The sequence below is a fragment of the Polyodon spathula genome, chromosome 2, assembly GCF_017654505.1.
Source record: "Polyodon spathula isolate WHYD16114869_AA chromosome 2, ASM1765450v1, whole genome shotgun sequence".
NCBI lineage: Eukaryota > Metazoa > Chordata > Actinopteri > Acipenseriformes > Polyodontidae > Polyodon > Polyodon spathula.
The window spans coordinates 101,221,661-101,243,873 of record NC_054535.1 but is presented as its reverse complement, the minus strand read 5'-3'; the positions used below and the strand labels follow the sequence as shown (position 1 = coordinate 101,243,873).

The 22,213-nt window shown below is 36.2% G+C and overlaps 1 protein-coding gene across 5 annotated transcripts in view; it reads left to right on the top strand.

Annotated features, from left to right (window-relative positions):
- LOC121305517 (F-BAR domain only protein 2-like) overlaps nucleotides 1–22,213 on the top strand; it is a 58,868-nt gene that overhangs the window by 13,154 nt on the left and 23,501 nt on the right. For 4 of the 5 annotated variants that reach the window (XM_041237182.1, XM_041237167.1, XM_041237191.1 and 1 more), the window contains exons 3-15: nucleotides 1,663–1,737; nucleotides 1,979–2,120; nucleotides 5,193–5,345; nucleotides 6,145–6,249; nucleotides 8,261–8,359; nucleotides 9,539–9,635; nucleotides 15,869–15,913; nucleotides 16,313–16,382; nucleotides 17,164–17,188; nucleotides 17,546–17,602; nucleotides 18,061–18,118; nucleotides 18,828–19,003; nucleotides 21,843–21,867. In XM_041237182.1, the coding sequence (XP_041093116.1) occupies nucleotides 1,663–1,737; nucleotides 1,979–2,120; nucleotides 5,193–5,345; nucleotides 6,145–6,249; nucleotides 8,261–8,359; nucleotides 9,539–9,635; nucleotides 15,869–15,913; nucleotides 16,313–16,382; nucleotides 17,164–17,188; nucleotides 17,546–17,602; nucleotides 18,061–18,118; nucleotides 18,828–19,003; nucleotides 21,843–21,867 (1,127 nt within the window). The remainder of the gene's footprint in view (nucleotides 1–1,662; nucleotides 1,738–1,978; nucleotides 2,121–5,192; nucleotides 5,346–6,144; nucleotides 6,250–8,260; nucleotides 8,360–9,538; nucleotides 9,636–15,868; nucleotides 15,914–16,312; nucleotides 16,383–17,163; nucleotides 17,189–17,545; nucleotides 17,603–18,060; nucleotides 18,119–18,827; nucleotides 19,004–21,842; nucleotides 21,868–22,213) is intronic. The other variant, XM_041237175.1, reaches the window with a different exon arrangement.

Sequence of the window (22,213 nt, the reverse complement as noted above, 5' to 3'; positions counted from 1 at the left end):
AGTGCTACGCTGGCAATTTAAATATACTCATGTTACTGTTTATATGAAGACATACTTTCACTGGTGCTGCTCGGTAGCCTTTCAGCATAGGTTAGTTATTGGGCTGCTGCAGGGCGTGTGTGTGTGTGTGTGTGTGTGTGTGTGTGTGTGTGTGTGTGATTATATATATATATAATATATATATATATATATATATATATATATATATATATATATATATATATATATATATATATATATAAATAAATAAATATTACATACATACACAACCACAATTCTCAGCAATGGACAAACCTGTATTAAGCACCCTTACACAGGCTTATGTTATAAGAACAATATGGTTTTAAATGTTACGTCCTAAATTCAAAGGTAACCATTTTAGCAGCCTTTAGTCAATAAAACCAAAAGCACTCTCTTGTAAAGGAAGAGAGAAAACGTGGAGGAACAAAAGGTCCTCCCTAGATGACAGCATTGAAGTTACTAAACTTGTAAAGACAGTATGTGCCAGAAAAACTGCTGAGAAATTTAGCACTAGAAAATTGCATTTTCGTTCTGAAAGTTATGAACCCTCTTTTAAGAGACCATCTGTGCTAAGAGACCACTATTAGACTGTCCTTTTGAGTGGTCTCTTAATACAGGTTTGACTGATATATAATATTTTCAATAAAGAATGTTTGGGATTAATATGTAAGAAGTGGATCACAAAATGAGAGCGGGAGAAATGTATAACATATATTGTAGGGCGAAGTATTTGAATAAACACAACAAAAAAGACTGGAGCAAAAAAGTTTGTGTTGATACTTTAGGTACTTCCCTTTGTTCTGAATTTAATGTAAACTGCAATTTAGCGCCATCTGGTGTTTACAAGATTAAAATCTAAAATCGCTCAGCAGTGTAACTTCACATAGCAACTACTGCAGTGACTAGATACCCAAATCTGCAACACTACTGCTAAGGCATCATCTCAACAAATATGCCCTGCACAGCTAATGTAATGATGGGTCATAAAATACAAAGTATTGCATTATATACACCAGTGCAGGCATTCTCCCATATTATTACTCATGCAATTTATATACTTTATTTACAGTCCAGCACACACTCTCTCAGATGCACTATGTAGCTTGTTACTACTGTTCACTCTTTGTACTTTGTCACTGCTTATGACCCAGGTTTTTTAATACATGGGTTTATTCAAAGTCATACAGCTTTAAAAGGGAGGCATACATGTGATTTAAAGGATCCAACTGTATTTTGCACTGTGCAGTAACAGTCAGCATAACTTAGTAGGTCACCCTTGTAAAGGAGATGTTTCATCTCAGTGGGTCTTTTCCAGTTTTTGATTTAAAAAAAAAAAAAAGAATAATAATAATTACAGTAACTTCTGATCTAATATGGCTGCCATTTTGTGGTCATATAATTTGCCACATTGCAATTTTGATGACACATACCACTTTTTTCTGTAACTGTATGCAGCTGTATTCTATGATTCTCAATGAAGATCCATTACAGGTGTTTTTTAAGTGTACGTTTTACTGGTGATAGTGAGATGTAAGATTTACGTGTTGAATCTTGTGATCTCATTGAGTGCTGTAATAGATTTAGTGTGTTTTTTACAATAAATAGATACTGTATTGCTTAAATAGTCTTTTCTTTCATCAGGGCTACAATTGAAGAGGCATATGCAAGGTCGATGACCAAACTGGCCAAATCTGCTAGCAACTATTCACAGTTAGGGTAAGACTCCTACATTTAAATAAGTCCGAGTGTCATCCCGGGATGTTCGTTTTATCCACCCTTAACTTGAAATAATGTCATCAATGTATCAAGGTAAAGCCTTTCAGGAGCTAAGTGATATTGCTCATTTTGCTAATGAAGGCACAAGCCGAAGTGTTTGTCTGCTTGACTTAGTTTTACCTTATTTATTTATTTATTTATTTATTTATTTTTACCACTTTTATATTTCTTTTATGTTTAGGACATTTGCACCTGTGTGGGACGTCTTTAAAACCTCAACTGAAAAGTTAGCAAGCTGTCATTTAGAACTGGTGCGCAAACTTCAGGAATTAATAAAAGAAGTCCAAAAATATGGAGAAGAACAAATAAAAGCACATAAAAAGGTATTTTCTGGTTTTAAACAAATTCACTGTTTCGGTCCACACAGCGCTAATGCAACACATATTTATTATGTAAAAAAAGAGAGTACAGCAAGTGATGTACAGTAAATGATATCAATAAATCACTGCTGTGACTCTCAGCTAGGGTCTATTCTACTGTATTTCAATTGGAGATGGTGTCAATAATTGATATCCAATTCAGTTGAGATTTCGGTTGTGTACAATAGTGTTCTTCATTGTGAAATGAGTTAGGACAGGCAGGACAGAAGAGGAGGAGGGGTAGCGATATAAATAAGAAACAGTCTCGAAGCCCAGGTGTTAAACCTGGACAAAGAAAATAAAACCGAATCAATATGGGTCAGAATAACTGACAAAAATTCAAAGGGTATAATAATAGGAGCATGCTATAGACCGCCAGATTCAGACGGTGAGCACAATAATCTGTTATACAATGACATTAGAAATGCGTGTAGCAAAGGAGAAGCCATACTAATGGGGGATTTCAACTTCCCCCAAATAAAATGGGAAAACCTGGTGGGTAGCACGAAGGATGAAATAGAAATGGTGGAAATGACAAATGACTGCTTCCTAACACAATTTGTCAAGGCACCGACTAGAGGGGAGGCATGCCTTGATTTAGTCTTTTCAAATAACGAAGATAGAATAACTAAAACAGAGGTCAGAGAACCACTGGCAAACTCAGACCACAACATGGTCTCATTTGAAGTGTTTTTTAAAACCCCAAAAGTAATGACTAAAGCTAAGGTTTACAATTTTAGAAAAGCAAACTATGAAGGTATGAAACAGAGACTAACAGAAGTAGATTGGAGCAAAATAGAGAAAACACCCACAGAAGAAGGATGGTTGTTCTTCAAAAATGTAGTACTAGAGGCGCAAAACAATTATATCCCTAAAGTAGACAAATCTAAATGTAAAACTAAATTGCCAAAATGGTTTAATAGATCAATTAAAAAAAAAAAAATCAGCGAAAAAAGGCACTTTATAGAGCGTTAAAAAAGGACCAAAAAGAAAGTACGCAGAAAGAGTACACAGAACTGCAAATGCAAGTCAAAAAGGAAGTTAGAAAGGCCAAGAGAGAAATAGAAATGAACATTGCTAAGGGAGCTAAAACCAATTCCAAAATGTTTTTCCAATATTACAACAGCAAGCGAACATTCAAAGAGGAGATTAAATGTTTAAGAGATACAAATGGCAAAATCGTAGATGAAGAAAAAAAAAATAGCAAATATATTAAATGATTACTTTTCACAAGTTTTTACAAAGGAAGATACTGACAACATGCCCCACATGTCATCCAGTTCCTGTCCAGTTTTAAATAACTTTAGCATAACTGAGGCAGAAGTGTTAAATCCCCTGGGCCGGATGAGATCCTCCCAGTAGTACTCAAAGAAATGAAAGAAGTAATTTACAAACCGCTAACCAAGATCATGCAGCAGTCTCTTGACACAGGGGTGGTACCGACAGACTGGAAAATTGCAAAAGTAATACCGATCCACAAAAAGGGAAACAAAACTGAACCGGGTAACTACAGACCAGTAAGCCTGACTTCTATTATATGCAAACTTATGGAAACTATAATAAGATCCAAAATGGAAAATGACCTTTATGGTAACAGGGTCCTGGGAGACAGTCAACATGGTTTTAGGAAAGGGAGATCGTGCCTAACTAACTTGCTTGATTTTTTTGAGGATGCAACATCGATAATGGATAATTGCAAAGCATATGACATGGTTTATTTAGATTTCCAGAAAGCTTTTGACAAAGTCCCGCACAAAAGATTAATTCTCAAACTGAACGCAGTTGGGATTCAAGGAAACACATGTACATGGATTAGGGAGTGGTTAACATGTAGAAAACAGAAAGTACTGATTAGAGGAAAACCTCAGAATGGAGTGTGGTAACCAGTGGTGTACCACAGGGATCAGTATTAGGTCCTCTGCTATTCCTAATCTACATTAATGATTTAGATTCTGGTATAGTAAGCAAACTTGTTAAATTTGCAGACGACACAAAAGTAGGAGGAGTGGCAAACACTGTTGTAGCAGCAAAGGTCATTCAAAATGATCTAGACAAGATTCAGAACTGGGCAGACACATGGCAAATGACATTTAATAGAGAAAAGTGTAAGGTACTGCACGCAGGAAATAAAAATGTACATTATAAATATCATATGGGAGATACTGAAATTGGAGAAGGAATCTATGAAAAAGACCTAGGAGTTTTTGTTGACTCAGAAATGTCGTCATCTAGACAATGTGGGGAAGCTATAAAAAAGGCTAACGATGCTCGGATACACTGTGAAAAGTGTTGAATTTAAATAAAGGGAAGTAATGTTAAAACTGTACAATGCACTAGTAAGACCTCATCTTGAATATTGTGTGCAGTTCTGGTCACCTCGCTATAAAAAAGATATTGCTGCTCTAGAAAGAGTGCAAAGAAGAGCAACCAGAATTATTCTGGTCTTAAAAGGCATGTCATATGCAGACAGGCTAAAAGAATTGAATCTGTTCAGTCTTGAACAAAGAAGACTACGTGGCGACCTAATTCAAGCATTCAAAATTCTAAAAGGTATTGATAGTATCGACCCAAGGGACTTTTTCCACCTGAAAAAAGAAACCAGAACCAGGAGTCACAAATGGAGATTAGACAAAGGGGCATTCAGAACAGAAAATAGGAGGCACTTTTTACACAGAGAATCGTGAGGGTCTGGAATCAACTCCCCAGTAATGTTGTTGAAGCTGACACCCTGGGATCCTTCAAGAAGCTGCTTGATGAGATTTTGGGATCAATAAGCTACTAATAACCAAACGAGCAAGATGGGCCGAATGGCCTCCTCTCGTTTGTAAACTTTCTTATGTTCTTAAATGTAATAATACATGACATCTATTTCCATATATTCAGAGATTTTACCAATGGTGTTTGGGAATATAGGTTTTATTTTTTGCCATTTTGTCAAATCTTAAAAACAGAAAAGAAATTAGGAAAGTTTGGTCGGGGGGTGGGGGGGGGTGGTGTGAAATGCTAATTTACTATTATTTTCTGTTGCAAAAAAAGACAAAGGAGGAAGTTGCCAGCACTCTGGAAGCTGTACAGAACATTCAGAGCATCACTCAGACCTTACAGAAATCCAAGGAGAACTACAACGCAAAGAGTGTCGAGCAGGAGCGGTTAAAAAAGGAAGGGGCAACACAGAAGGAAGTGGAAAAGGTACAGCCTTATACTAGCAAACACGTGCACAAAATGCACCACCTCTGAGTCAGTTGGGTAGAGTTGCAAGTGGTGAGGCTATTCCAGTCGAGTCCAGTCCACTGAAAGGCTTCATTAATCCTTAATGATTTCAGTCGATCTCTATCAGTTCCAAAGTGTTGCAATAGAATGGTGTGGAAGATCCAAGGTTACTTACCCCTTTTTTTAAAAGCTTTATTTAAATACTCTGCTTAACAAAATGGTGACATTTCCTTGTTCTGTTGGTCAGGGTGAGATCTTACCTTGCCCTTTACAATGTTGGCTGATCTGTAGCCCATCTGACTGCATCTCTGTATGAAGGAGTAAGGGGATAACTACAAGGAAAAAGGCACAGTCTGAGCCAGCAGCTTTCACACTGTGGAGCCAGGAGCCTGCTGAATTTTTTATTTATTTTTCTTTAAATGTAGTTGTTGCCAATTTTTTTACACCGGTTTTTCTCCCCAATTTGGTATGCCCAATTATTATCTGTATCCTTGCCCTATCGCCCTACCTGGGCAGTGCTCGACAGTTGTGCGCTGCCCTCTAGGAACTCCTGGTCACGGTTGGCTGTGACATAGCCTGGACTTGAACCTGCGATCCCCAGACTATAATTCTGGGGATTCTAAATTTGGATTATTATTATTATTATTATTATTATTATTATTATTATTATTATTATTTTATTATTATTTATTTTTTATTTATTTATTTATTTATTTATTTACTCTTCTTAATTCTATCCTGTAACCAAAAAGATATTTAAACTTTTATGTCCACACAGGCAGGGCTGAAAACAAAGAAAGCTACAGAATCCTACAGATCTTATGTGGAAAAATACGCTGTGGCCAAAACAGACTTTGAACAGAAAATGAGCGAAACTGCCCAGGTAAATGTTATAGCTGAAATATGTGTTGTGATGGCAGAAGCAGGTCTCTATTCCCTGGGTAAAATTGAGCGCAATATATTTCCACGTGTTTCTGTGTGAGAGGACAAATTATTCCTAGTGCATGTATTTCAAAAGTTATAATTTTTTTAAACAGCTTTTCTGTTTGTATCATGTTGCAGACTTACAGTATCTGTCATCTTAAATCTGAGTGAATAATATATTAAGGGTCTGTTTTCTAACTACTATTTAACGTTCCGTTCATTTTAAGTTGGAAACTTCCTGCCAAGCCATTTGTATGCCTCCACACCAGACTTGAGGTGATGATGACAGCAGATGTGAAATTATTATTTTATTGATGGTGGTTAACTCTGTAAAAAAAAATTATAAACATATGATGCCATTGTGTCTTGTTTATATAAGGTAGTCTTTCTATCTTATATCTGGTGCTTAAGCACTTTGAAGTATTATGTATGGGCTTACAATAATATATACTTTTACAGAGTACAGTCCTGAGTAAAATAAAAATTAAAAACAGTACAGGTGCCATTTTTAGTAAACACGACTGGTTACGTTACAGTAAGTGTGAAATATATTGGTATTTGTCACATTAAAAACCGTCTGTGCTCCAAAAAAATTTTATAAAAAGGAAACTAATTTTATTTTTCCCAAAATAGGAACCATGCATGACAGATTGCGTGCGGCATGTATGAATCGGCACGTTCTTGCCAGGGCCTACAGCCTGTGCAAAGCCGGTTTTAATGCTGGAGTCAGCACTGTATATGGGGAGCATTAAAATGTATCTGAAGTTGTCCATTGCAGCTAGCCTACAACTCGGACAATAACACCTACAGTTCAGACTGGCTCAAAGACTCTAGTGGTTGTTTATGTACAGTAATTATTTATTAAAAAAATAAATAAAACAGCATTGTGCTGTGATTTCTGGTTTCTAGTGAGGTTCAGGAAAGGAAACTTTGCGATGTAAATGTTGCAGTAGATTTCCTTTTGAAGTGAAGGCAGTAATATACAACAGTCCTAAAGTTAGCACAGTTTAAGACCAGTGGCATCCCTTGCTGGAGGCATGTACACTACACTTTACATCAAATACATGTAGGTTGAAATTGAATAGTTGTTGGAAACTCTTCTCAGAGACCCTACTTACTTTTTAAACTTCATTTCCGCCTGTTTTTTTTTTTTTTTCAATTCACTGTAATTCTTACTTCAAGGAAAGATACATTTTAATTACAGCACAAACCTCATGAAAGCTAACCATTCCAGTAGTTTAATCCATCTCTTGTTCAGTAAACAGTTTAATTTTCTTCTTCCCATTAAAGCAGGAGTCGTACCCCACAATGGCTTAGAAATTATTTTGTTCCATGTATAAAAATAAAAAATAAATCATTGACTGCACAGTCTCATTCATTTCCCTGGTTTACCTAACTATATATATATATATATATATATATATATATATATATATATATATATATATATATATATATATATATATATATATATATATATATATATTTTTTTTTTAAACTAAAAGCATAAAAGGCGGACAAAATCACTGCTGTAAAAGTTTTTAAAACCATAGATAATGCCATTTAAATATATTGGATTTATGGGCCACCTCAAATAATTGATGCCTTCTGTTGTATTCCACATTGGTGACATTTATACAGTACAGACCACCCAAGTTTAAAGGGTTGCGCAAAACATATCGTGACAAATGCATTTTAGACTCTCCGAGGCAGATTAAAATACTGTTCCACCGAATTCAAGCAAAATACATTTGTTGAAATATAATTGGCTACAGTATTGCATCTTAACAAGTGTTTTACTACTAATAAGCTTGGTAAAGGATGTTAATAGATGTCTCTGGGGCTGCAGTATAAGTGTGTGTGTCTGGCTGGCTAGTGCCCTCTGTCATTGACCTGTGTGACTACATGTTTTTATGGTTTTATAATTCTTTTAAACCATGCTTTTTTTTTTTTTTTTTTTTGTTACACAGAAATTTCAGGATATTGAAGAAGGTCATGTTTTTCAAATGAAGGAGATTATACAGTCATATTCAGAGTCCATTGAAGAGACACACTTACAAATAGGCCAGGTAAGAACAATTTCAATAAAATACATGCCGGGGGGGGGGGGGGGGGGGGGTTGCCAAACAGTCTCTGAAAGACTGAAAAAGACTTTCGATTGAGACATTTGTCTTTAAATGTATAGTTATTTTAAAGTGCTAAGATGACGTGTTAATTAAACTCTAGTAATCGCATCTCTACTTAACCTATGTGTTGTGTGATATCAGTGGCAGTTTCTGAATTGCAGGGGAGATGTTGTGGTGTTTATATTGATTTATTGGTGCATTGACAATATGTCAGCTCAGCTGTAATCCCTCTTACAGTTGACCTGGGAACCAAGAAATGTTCTGCACACCATTCATTTTCCCCAGTTAAAATGGTAATCTGAAACAAGCTCAAATAGTTAGTTATTCCTCTTAGTTATGGTATAGTGGAGAAAAACCACAAATCATCTGTGGTTTAATACACACAAGTCCATCAGTTATCACACTAATTGTTTGAAAGAGTGTTCCAAAAATAAGTTATGACGTGCTTATCTGTGTCATGTGCTTGAGAAGTGCTGCTGAAAAACAAGCACACAAACACTGCGTGGCTGTGCTCAGACACGCCTTGTGTACATAGTTAAGAACATTGTTACATCCATGAGTGTATGTAACCTGAGATTGGCACCTCAACAATGGAATTAAACCTGATCAGATTTATTAATACAGTTATGTAGGAGTTTTACTGTTTATCCTTGTCTCAGCCAAATATCCCTTAGGTTTGTAGTGAGCCCTTACATGTGGTGTCTGGTCTTCTCTAGACAGTACCTGTCAGTGCTGCTCTTTTACAAAACCAGCCGCTGTAGGAAAGGTCATTAGCAGGTGGGATGACATTTAATAAAATGTGCATTGGGGACAGAGGTGGAAAGTAGGCCCCTGCCCGTCCCTGTTAAGGAACATTACACAGATTGCTACTGTCGCTGCTTTTTAATGTCCATTAAAACACTGGATTCAAACCTAATGCCCACCATAGGACATGTGCTGTCAGGCTTGACTGCAGCATTTCCCCTGCATACTTGTAACTGTTTAAATGGTTTACAGGCCTGACTGATTTTTTTATCGTAAACATTTACATATCTGTTGGGTTAATGTGACATTTTTATTGTGAAGGAAAGATTTGAAAGTGAAGTGAATGTGTGTGTTTGTTTTTCTGTCTTTTGTTTTAAGGTTCATAATGAATTTGTAAACAACATGGAAAACACTACAGTGGAAAGCTTGGTGCAGAAGTGTGCTGAGACTAAAGGAACCGGCAAAGAAAGGCCTGGTAAGAGATCTGCAAATTACTAGTATCTTATACATGATCACACATGCCATTTCTCTCTGTTGATGCCTCTATTGAGCAAGGATTTCAAACCGATTAATATGGGCACAAGCTTGCTGCTTTTCAAAAGCTCTGAGAAGAGAAGCACCAAAGAGGCCTAAAGAGCCCGTAAAGCTAGTTTTGACGGCTTCGTCTAGAAGTTAAGCAAAGCCGTACTGCTTGCCACATGCAGACTGGAATGGCAAGGCTGCTTACCGCTTCGTGAGATTACATCTGTTCAAATGTCTGGTTTTTCCAGGCCTTAAGTGCCTCTCCCCGTGTGTCTCTCACACACACACACACACACTCGCAGTCTTTCTCTTTGTGGGAATTTAAATGCTTTTAAAGAAGTATAATGTGCCTCACATTTGATTTAACTGATTTGAGTTTGGGAACAAAGCTCTTTTAAGACTGTTGTGGTGTAGTTTTGTTTTGTTTTTTTGTTTGGTTTGTTTTTTTTTTTTTTTTGAGGGGAATTTGTTTGGTGCTCTTGACCAGTTAACTCCTGTATTTACCCATAAATATAAAGTGGTTCCCATTGAGCAGATAAAAAAATGTTCACTGTTTGTCGTATTAGTGCTTGTTTTATTAGCTCTGTTTATTTATTTACATGCTTTATTATTATTATTATTATTATTATTATTATTATTATTATTATTATTATTGTTGTTGTTGTTGTTAGTTGTGTTCATATATTTTATGAATCTTTTTTTTTTTAAAAATGTATGTGAAATAAAATTGGTGACCATTAATTTGTGTCATTACACTGTAGTTTGTTATAGCTGGTGACCATTGAGTTAATATGTTACACACTGTAATTAAAAACTGCTTAAATACATGTCCAAATGCAGCGTACTTAAACATGTTTATCTGATGAATGAGAATGGATTCTTTGTGTGCTTGTGTGGTGTGCAATACAAGTTAGTTTATATGGGGTTCCCAGCACTTGATTTACAGTGGCTTGCGAAAGTATTGACCCCCCCTTGGCATTTTTCCTATTTTGTTGCCTTACAACCTGGAATTAAAATGGAATTTTTGGGGGTTTGTATCATTTGATTTACACAACATGCCTACCACTTTGAAGATGCAAAATATTTTTTTTTATTGTGACACAAACAAGAAATAAGACAAAAAAACAGAACACTTGAGCATGCATAAGTATTCACCCCCCCAAAGTCAATACTTTGTAGAGCCACCTTTTGCAGCAATTACAGCAGGCAAGTCTCTTGGGGTATGTATCTATAAGCTTGGCACATCTAGCCACTGGGATTTTTGCCCATTCTTCAAGGCAAAACTGCTCCAGCTTCTTCAAGTTGGATGGGTTCCGCTGGTGTACAGCAATCTTTAAGTCATACCACAGATTCTCAATTGGATTGAGGTCTGGGCTTTGATTAGGCCATTCCAAGACATTTAAATATTTCCCCTTAAACCACTCGAGTGTTGCTTTAGCAGTATGCTTAGGGTCATTGTCCTGCTGGAAGGTGAACCTCCGTCCCAGTCTCAAATCTCTGGAAGACTGACACAGGCTTCCCTCAAGAATTTCCCTGTATTTAGCGCCATCCATCATTCCTTCAATTCTGACCAGGTTCCCAGTCCCAGCCGATGAAAAACATCCCCACAGCATGATGCTGCCACCACCACCATGCTTCACTGTGGGGATGTTGTTCTCGGGGTGATGAGAGGTGTTGGGTTTGCGCCAGACATAGCGTTTTCCTTGATGGCCAAAAAGCTCAATTTTAGTCTCATCTGACCAGAGTACCTTCTTCCATATGTTTGGGGAGTCTCCCACATGCCTTTTGGCGAACACCAAATGTGTTTGCTTATTTTTTTCTTTAAGCAATGGCTTTTTTCTGGCCACTCTTCCGTAAAGCCCAGCTCTGTGGAGTGTACGGCTTAAAGTGGTCCTATGGACAGATACTCCAATCTCCGCTGTGGAGCTTTGCAGCTCCGTCAGGGTTATCTTTGGTCTCTTTGTTGCCTCTCTGATTAATGCCCTTCTTGCCTGGTCCGTGAGTTTTGGTGGGCGGCCCTCTCTTGCCAGGTTTGTTGTGGTGTCATATTCTTTCCATTTTTTAATAATGGCTTTAATGGTGCTCCATGGGATATTCAAAGTTTTGGATATATTTTTATAACCCAACCCTGATCTGTACTTCTTCACAACTTTGCCCCTGACCTGTTTGGAGAGCTCCTTGGTCTTCATGGTGCCGCTTGCTTGGTGATGCCCCTTGCTTAGTGGTGTTGCAGACTCTGGGGCCTTTCAGAACAGGTGTATATATACTGAGATCATGTGACAGATCATGTGACACTTAGATTGCACACAGGTGGATTTTATTTAACTAATTATGTGACTTGTGAAGGTCATTGGTTGCACCAGATCTTATTTAGAGGCTTAATAGCAAAGGGGGTGAATACATATGCACGCACCACTTTTCCGTTATTTATTTTTTAGAATTTTTTTAAGTTATTTTTTTCATTTCACTTCACCAGTTTGGACTATTTTGTGTATGTCCATTACATGAAATCCAAATAAAAATCCATTTTAATTCAGGTTGTAAGGCAACAAAATAGGAAAAATGCCAAGGGGGGTCAATACTTTCGCAAGCCACTGTACATTGCATCAGGTACTGAAAACAAAGGGAGTTCTTAAGTGTGTTTGTGTATACACAAAAGTTGACTTTTTTGTTCAAGCTCAGCATCTCTGCATCAGGAGTGTGCATTTGTTTTGACAGCAGAATTAATTGAGGCTAAAACATTGGAGATTCCACTTGTATCAAGCTGTTCATTAGAAATTGCACTCTGGCTTCAGTGCTGTCAGGAAAATAAGCTGTCCTGCTCTGATTAAATAGCAGAATGATGGTCCGGTCCAGTGCTTTTGAGAGAGAGGTTGAATAAACTTTCTACTGCGGAAACAATTCCGACGTGACACGCTGCAAGGGGGTCAGACTGTGCATTGATATCCAGCTGAGCTCTCATCTGGCTCTGAGCCAGACACGCAAGGCCTCTGCCGCTTCCAGCGCCATGTGAAGCATGTGCAATTTAAAAACCTGTCCTTCTTTCATGCGTCATTTCGTGCCTCAGAAAAATCTTCTTTTATATGAACCAAGTCTGCTGTCTGTCTGTTTACAAAAGGTGTAAACAATGCACAATGCCTCTCTGGTGTTGTTTATATATTATATCGCAGTTTTTTTTGCTTTAGGTTTCGGGGTAAATGTTGTTAATATTAAGTTAATATTGCTGTCGCTGGTTCTGTTTCCCATAGCTCTACAGTCTGCTGTCTGATTGATGTATTTCACATTGTTTTCAGATTAACAGTGCAGTCAGTACCTTTGTACAGTACACCTTTTACAGGAACAAGCAAAGGCCACATCATGGCTATTAGGAACGTACTTTGGGTTTATGTCTAAAATGACTTTAAAAGTAACAGCTAATGGGTAACCTATAATAACCCTGAATCAGATTTAGTATTGCAACTCTTATCGTGTACACTTGGAGTTAATAATGATTACGTTAAATCCAGTGGACTTACTACTCCACCTATTGTGTAAACCAGCACTGGTGTTCTGCTGCAACTTGCTATGTAGCTGGTATTGTTGGCTGGATTTCTACTTGGCATTGTTGCAACATTTCGAAAACATATTTGCTTTGCTTGCTTTTCAAAAACTGTTTACCAACAAAAATCTCATTTTAACATCCTCAGTTTTATTTTGGCCATTGTTTGAGAATTATTTATTTTTTTATATAACTAAGTTGCTCCAATGCAGACCTTTTAGTTTAGGCTCCCCAAGATTCACAGCTACACGCCTCACTCATGAAGACCAATACGACATGTTTGTGCAAGGGCAGAGACTGGGACATTATAAATCTTCAATAATCAAATCAGTCTCACCTTCATCACCTGTATGGGCTTACCTGCTGCTGCTGTTTGAATGGGTTGCTGTAAAAAACATTGTTAGATTTATTCTTATTTAAAGTATAGTACGACATTAAAGCTGATTGCTTCCTATGTGTATGTGTTATATCACAGTGCACAAACGTGACACTTTAAAATAAATATGGGAGATTTTTGGAGTTGCTTCAAATAGCCCTGTGTATTTATGATTTATTAACATATACATTGAATGCTGTTGAGACTTTCCATGCAACATGAATGCAGTTTTATTTAGCCTTTGTTTAAACTCTGCAAACCTCGAATCTGTGTTTCCCAATGTAAATAAACCCGCTTCCTGAGTCTGCGTTGGTTCTGCATTTAATGCATAAAAGAGTGCATGTTGCACGTGTTTGTATTACAGGAGAAAGGGTTCATTCGATTGAAGGTAAGAATGCATAGGTAACCTCAAAAGCAGACTCTTTTTATAGAGAGGGTGACTCAAGATCCTACAGTATACATATTTTCTAAAGACAAAAACCTACTACTGTTAGAAATAAAACTAAACTGGTTTTGGAAGACCAAACGTTTATTTTTTTTTGTGCTACCCTTCAGGTTAGTCTCATCAATATGTTGGGGGAAGAAGGTAAACGGAGGACGTCTGATACTGTACAGTAGAGTGGATCAGTTATTGCTGTATTTTATCCACTTCACTAGATGATGTGTGTCTCTCGTGCCACTTGTTCCCGAACAGCACTGTGAATAATGCATTAATTCTACACTTTACTGCAGTCCTCAAGAGATACAATATTGAACCACCACCATACTTCTTATGACTTACACTGTATATCAGCTGTTTTTTTCTGGTCAGAGAGTTTTGTGTTCTGAAATATTGCCTCAGGTGATTGTGTATTCTGGTAGAAAATACAGTTGCCATATCCTAGATCAGGTTTTCCTTTGGTCACATAAGTATAGAGAAAGGAATATGATGGTGTGTATTGTGGCTATGCTTCAGATTACATTTCCATCAAACAGCTAAATTCAAGTGAAGCTTAATCTAATGCATATTTTAAATACAATTGTCGGCACACAGAAAAAGACATGTGTTTTACTACTGTATGCTGTGTTTAAGATTACAAATGGGTGTGGGTTTATTTATTGATCCTCTGAATTGCATTGTTTGCTGTGTTGTTTAAATGTTTACCTGCATGTACTTAAAGAGGCATATGTGTAACACTAATAGAAATGCACTTACAACTTTCTGTAGCATAATGCAGACTGTATTTAAAATGTTTGAATTGATTGGCTGAAGTCCCAATTAGCAGCAGTAAACAAAACTAAATGAATGTCATCACTCATTTAGCTCCATGTCGGCACTTTCTAGGGCCATTTCTCCACTCTCCCCAGGGGAGTCTGAGTTCCTGCTTCTAAAACCTTCCAGAAAGCACTGTTTACATGTTCGCAGGTATCTGCAATAAGCACAGAGGTGGAAGCTTCATAAAACGATATTTTTATCATTATACCAAAAATAAATGGTGCCTTTTTTGTACATTAATCGATCAAATCAATATTTTATATAACACCTTTCATAGTGGAACACAGTCACAATGCACTTTTTACAAGATGCAATAACAACAAGAAAATCCATAATACTTTAAATGAAGAGAATACCTGATATACAGTAAAAAAATAAATAAAAGCATAATACATTAGTAGCATAATACATGAAATAGTACATTAAATACAATGGAAAGTACATAATACATTGTTACTATCATATGTGAAATAATAGCAGCAACACAGCTGCTAGTAGCAGATATCAGGCTTAAACCAGCCAATCCTTGCTAATTAGAAGTGTGTTTTCAGCCTTCATCACCATTGTTAAATGTTTGTTTTTCTAAATCCTGTTGCAACGTATTCCAGGCTGGCTGCATCAGAGCAGCAGCCTGGCTTCGGGGCTGTCGTATCTGTCTGGCAGTCAAGCCCTGATGGGGTGTCGATTTTTATAATGATTTGATATTTCAGTACGTTTACCAGAAATAGACTAAAACATTTATACGCCAGGCTGCTCTGTGTTGCGGTTTTATGTAAATAAGAATATCAAACTGGACAGACTCTAAACATCCCATGACATCTAAAAGGCAAAGGCCCTTATTCAGTAGCAAGTGCAGAGGCAAATACAAAGATTCAGGTTTTCTAACATTGTAAAATAAGTATGAGTCTGTTTAGATGCAGCTTCGAGGAGCAATAAGTTATTGGTTAGACCAAAAACAGTATAGCAGTTATTGAGTAAGAAATTATAATTTTTTATAATTATAATGTCTTTCTTTAGGACCTATTGACTTTGAAGAGTGCAACATAGCCAATGCAACAGAAGGTAAGTATCCCCCAAAGCCTTATGATATTTCACTGCAGAGATTTGTATTCTCCCCTGTTTTCTTATACTAGTAGTCAGTGAAACCTCATAATTGAACATTCAAGGTGTCCTCAAGTCCCCAGCTATACATATTGATCAGGAAATAAGATTAATATTTGGACAGTTGTATTGGTACTCCCTCTCCTTGCCCGGGGTTTCCTAAGATGAAGTTAGTTTATTGCCAGTATGTGTTTTTATATACTGTAGATGTGGATCAGGTCCGTATGTTATTAAATGTATGACAGCCTTATACTTATTTATAATGGCCTTATAGTTTTGGATTACAGATATAGCATAGTAAATATTTTATTTTAAATGGTCCTTTATGTACCTGTCTGATTTAAACTGTTTGTTACTCAGGGGCAAAGCCACGTAAAAGAAAAACCTTTGGGATACCAGGTCGAAGGAAAGATAAAGATACTGATTCAGTGTAAGTACCGTTTTTAACACGCAGTGACATACAGCTGTCCTGTCAATGCTTTCCAATACGTGTTGCATCCTTTCTTCTTGTTAGATAATGGACAGTGTGTGTGGGTGTGGGTGTGGGTGTATACACATTTATTTTTAATGCTTTTATATCTGTACCAACATTTTTAAAAGCCTTTGGAAAATGTAAATTGTATCAACTCGATAAGGGTAGAAAGTGCTTTTTAACATGTTTTTCAACAAAGCAAAAAAAAAAAAAATGACAGCCAGTATGTACCCCCTGAATGCTTGACATCTGCATGAGCATGTCATTTGTTTAAAGGTCAGTAAACCGGGCTGTTGAAAATAAACTGATATGAATGAATGATAAACGTGCCTGTGGTATCCAAGCACAGGTTCAAATGTGGAAGTTGGTTTAATTTGTCTTTTTATAAGTACATTCAGCTTCTTAAAGTACATTTGTCAGAGGTGGTATTTCAAGACACTGCCACAGGGTAAATGCAAATACTTCAGTATAAACATGCAAAACAATTTAGTGAGGTTTCAAGTAAAGTTTGCAAATGTAAGCGTGTGCAAACAAGGATGTTTGTTTATTGTTCCGCCTTTAATGAATAATTAATCGCATACGAACATTCCATACATCGTATAACTGTTGCATCATTTTTTAATCGGTATGTTTTATTCTGTTTTCAATCCCAGATAGATGCTTCTAAACATTCAGTAATATTGCTCGTGCTGGTTAATACTGGTGATACTGGCTTTTAAATACTTTGTTTCTTTTACAGGGAATCCCCAGATGCCGAGTCAGTTGTAAGTAAAAATGTGTTGTCAATGTTATTGATAACAAAATTTGAGCCCTGAAAAGCAAAACATGTCCTAATTACTGTTGAATTTCTCTTTTAAAATGGAATGACACCATTTTTACTCGGGTACACTGTTATCAAAAATTTACCAGATCATTTTCTTAAGCCTGCAGTGCAATTCTAGCGGTTTCGTATGATTTGCAGATTAAAAGCCTTGCCATAGCAACTTTGGCCTTTCTGTCACCATCATAAAGTATCAATCATCTCTGTTTCTTTTTAAATCTGTTAGTTTTCAGTTTTTTCCTCTTCATTTAAATTCTGTTTAAATCTACCTTTCTTTGTCTATATACATATTCTATTCAAGAAGACATCAAATGGAGCCCCCTCTGGCTACTATGGGAGAATAGATTTACAGAATGCTGTAAGTAAATTCCTTTAGGCACAATCATTTTCCACTAATGAACGAGGTGCTTCACTTTTTATTGTTTGAGAGTTTTTTTTTTTCTGTATGTGAAAATGGGGCACAAATGTATTTGAATGAGTCTTGGTGGCATCCATTAGATGGGTGCTGCTTTAAAAGGCTCTGACTAAGGCTTTGGTTGGAAGTATTACATTTGTCACAAAGTGAAAGCCTATGACTGGCCTTCATAGTTGAATGCATGTCCTTTTTATGTGTTGTTGGTCTGCTGGTTTTTCTTGCAGTCTGCTTCAAGAAAGTAGATCTTGCCTTTCTCTTTCTGCTTCAACACTTCATTGCTGCTAAAGTCATTGTGTTGGTTTTGAGACAAACTTCAAGAAAAGTTTTGATGGAGAGGTTAATGAGCTTCAGTTATTGCAGTGTTGTGAATGGGCTTTAACTGGTGTTTCTTTTCATTAAAGAATATTCCAGAGGTTGATGACGAGGGATTCTGTCTCAAGCCAGAAGTTAATGAGAACGATATCCTTTAACATTTATCAGAGTGCTTGTAGTCTTTCAGGTAAAAGTGGAATAGATACATTTGAAGCAATGAGATTTGTATTTGTTTTAATGTCTGTGCTTCTCAAATTATACCACTTTAACTTTTTTCCCCACTTAAAAGTTCAAGTGATATACGTGGATGCTTTTACTGGGCCTGACAAACACATTAGCACAGCATCCTCTTGCAGAAAGCACAGAAAGCATCGTCACAGGAGTCATTATCGTAAGCCTTTTTGAAAAACACACATAACAATATAACACACAATATAAATTATAGTTATATATATATATAGATATATATATATATATATATATATAGATCACAAGCACATTCAAGATTTAAATCTAAAATTATAGTTATTTAATCATCATCAAAGCCACCGTTGTATTTCAAACACACTATCCCTGTGACAAGGTCTGTTTCCCATAGTGAATCACTTGGAAGTAACCCTCTTTTATGAGCACATACTCGTGTAATTTTTTTTAATTACATTAAAAAAAATAATAAATATATATATATATATATATATATATATATATATATATATATATATATATATATATATATATATATATATATATATATATACACACACACACACACACACACACACACACACACACACACACACTGTTTTATATGTACTGTATGTGTACAAATAATAAAGTTCCTTAACACATTAAAAACAAGCCAAAGAGAACAATTTCTACTCCTCCAGCGACTCTGAAGATGACGATGAACCCAGAAAGTTTCATGTGGAAATAAAACCTGTCCAACCCAACAATGGAGACCATCAAGCATCGGCTTCGATAGATGAACTGAGGGCCTCTATAGTAAACATAACGCTCTCACCATTGGCATCGGTAAGCAAGCCCTTCAGTTGCTTTGTGTGCAGTAACAGAGGAACAACCCTGCAAAGACTAGTCAGTGACCTTAAGGAACAGAACCCCAGAATATGAGAATGTTGCATTCAGCTGTTTTAAATCGTGTTGGCCACTAATAACATTATTTCAAGCATTTGAAGCTCTTGATCGAGAACTGGCCCTCATTTTGAAAGGGACTGACAGTGGTGTGAATGTTGAGTTGTCTTTATAAGAAGCTGGTCACAGGGAGCCAGTTTACTGTAATAAGAACTTTAGACACTCAGGAGTGTTTTTGTTTTATTGAAGCTGTCTATTGTTTTAATAAACTGCTATTGTCCCTTTTTAAAATAATAAAAAAAAGAGGACTGTTTGCAGTATTTAATAACTAATTTAAAAGGCACGCTGACTCATTTCTCGAGGAAGAAAAAGCTGCCTCGGGATTTTGTTGCATGTAAACCGTTCATTAACTGTGTGCTCATATTGCAACATTTTAAACCCATCAAAGCACAAAGAGTAACTTGAAGCTGTCCTACAAACTGAACTTTGCTTCTGATTGCACACAGCACTACGTTGGGCTGTCATAAATAATTTAGCATTTCAACATCTGAAGCAATGAGAGAAACTTCAACATGCCTGTAGATTCTTCAGTGGTTTACACATCAGTTATTAGCACCTGGAAACTTGAAAGCTATGCAGGTACTTCCAATTACTCTATATACACATTTTCTATATTTTATTCCCTAATTGACTTTTTAAAATATATGATAGGTTATAAAAAAAGAACACTAGGTGGCAACATTAGTGTTTTTTTTGTGTGTGTGTGTGTGTGTGTATATATATATCGGTCCATATATATATATATATTAATATATATATATATATATATATATCTATATATATATATATATATATATATATATATATTAGTATATCTCCAGGTAGGTAAGTCCAGCAATACGTCGTTATGAGAATTAAAATAATATTTAATTTTTTTGTATATATAATATTTTTTTTCCTCCCAGTTCAGAAACACTACTGTTAACAGTGATAATGGTGAATATTTTATTTTTTTAAAAATATGTAGTTTTGGTAAATATTTAATACATCAACCATTGTCCAAGGTAATAACTACACTTTGTATACCAGTGTCCCCGTAGGGCACAGTTGGTAAACTTTATTAAAACCTGTATTTTCTACATGTTTTTTTTGTGATGGAAAAAATGATAACTTTGCCCATTTTAAATACAATCAGGCTAGCCATGTAGATTGTCACCAGACATGATCTATCTATTTTACACGATCCTTTCTTACAAAGTGACTTTTTGTTTTTCATCATTTGTTCTTCCTTTCTTGAATCAACTTTTGCTTTAAGTCTCGGATGCTTTAATTAATCTAGGCGCTTTCATTTTTACCTTGCTTTCTTCTGCCAGTGACGTTATTAAACCAAAGACTGTAGTGTACGGTGTACTGCAACGGAGCTATCTGATTGGTTAGAATGGTTATGCTGGTACAACCCAGAATGCCCTGAGAGCTACAGTAAGTAGTAATTGTGGAGTAAATCATTACATTACTACTACGAAGGGATGAACTATGCATTTTAAAATGCCAAATAAATAGTTGTACTTGTAGAAATGGTGACGCATATTGTTGTTGTCATTATTATTTATCGAAGGCGACTTACAGTTGACAGGGCAGTAAAGGGTTACAATGCAAGATTTATATTTAAATAGTGTCGTCTACGGTAAGTACAGTATAATACCACTAAAATACAATGTGAACTAGGATGCAACAAGTTATATCAGCAATGACATACTGCAAGGATAGTGCATTAGCTGAGGATTCAGTAACGTGGTGCATAATAGGAGCAGTAGAGCAATGAACAATTTATTCATAGTTCAATTCCTTTCACATTATGAATATAACATTCTGTTCATCTATGATCCATCTCCTTTCTGCTGCAGATCTTTGGTGATTCCTGTACCACAGTATTCCATTTTAACAGGAATTTCAGATTTCAATGTTGAATTAAACCTTTTCACTGGTCCTTGGGAGTGAAAGTTATTTTTACTCCCTGATCCTCCACCCTCAGCTCAGATGGCTTCAAAAACCAGATACTTTGCAATACATGTCATTTACTTTGTCAATGCAGAGAAATTTGAAACAACGGTATTTTATTGAATCACAATATAACATTTCAACTTGCAGTAAGTATGCTCCCACCCAAAACAGGAACAAGTAAAAAGTTCAAAGTTTATGGCCGGTGATGTACTCTGTGTAAAAAATAAATAAATAAAGAAGAAATTAAAATTCCAAAACCTGTCCAAAAGTCCCTTATGTATAATTATTTATTGAACTATCATTGGAAGTAAAGTGTGTGGCCAGAAACCGGTAATTTACCCTATTTGTCTTGTAATGGCTGTGGAACCTGCTGGAGCTTTATAGGTCCCCTGTGGTTAAACTGTATTTAATCTTCCTCTATTTCCACTGCGTTCTTGAGCACACTGCTTATGTCTCAAGTGATTTAGCGTTTCATACTGGAACGAAGAGAACTGGGCAAGTATTTGCTATAAACAAGATTGAGTGTTCTAGAAGGTTCGATATTACCTTCGGTCCGCAAGCAGGGGGGGGGGGGGGGGGGGGGGGGGGGGGGGGGGAATACAATAAAATAATACATTCTGTGACGAATAATGCTTTTGTTGGCATCTTCTCTTTCTGTTGTGCTGTTACTTTGTAGGGGTCAGCTGTGCTATGTTTTGTATGGCAAAGGCAGTGTTATTTTTTTTATATGAATTGCTGTCTTTTAATCTTTGAAATAATAATCCAGATTAATTTATTTCAGGCTCAGATGAAGAGAAATTCACCCAGTAAGTATTTTACAGCATTTGTTTTATGTTAAGACTGTGTTTGATTGCTAGAATTAGTCTGCTGTGCTGCTAATTTTTGCCCTTGAATTTGTTATGCAATCTCGCAATACAAGTATGTAAAAAATAATAAACAAAAAGGCGTAATTTATTAAACCTCTGAGTTTTAAAAAGATTATCCTAAAAAGTGACTAAATAACAATAAAATGACATTGGTTAAGATAATGCTGATATTCCATTCCAATATCAAGTTGCTCTTACAGATGAAAATGCATTCAAGTTTTGTGTACATATAAAGATATTGGGTTATTTTCCAAAAGTGTAATTTATGTTTAGTGGGATACACTAT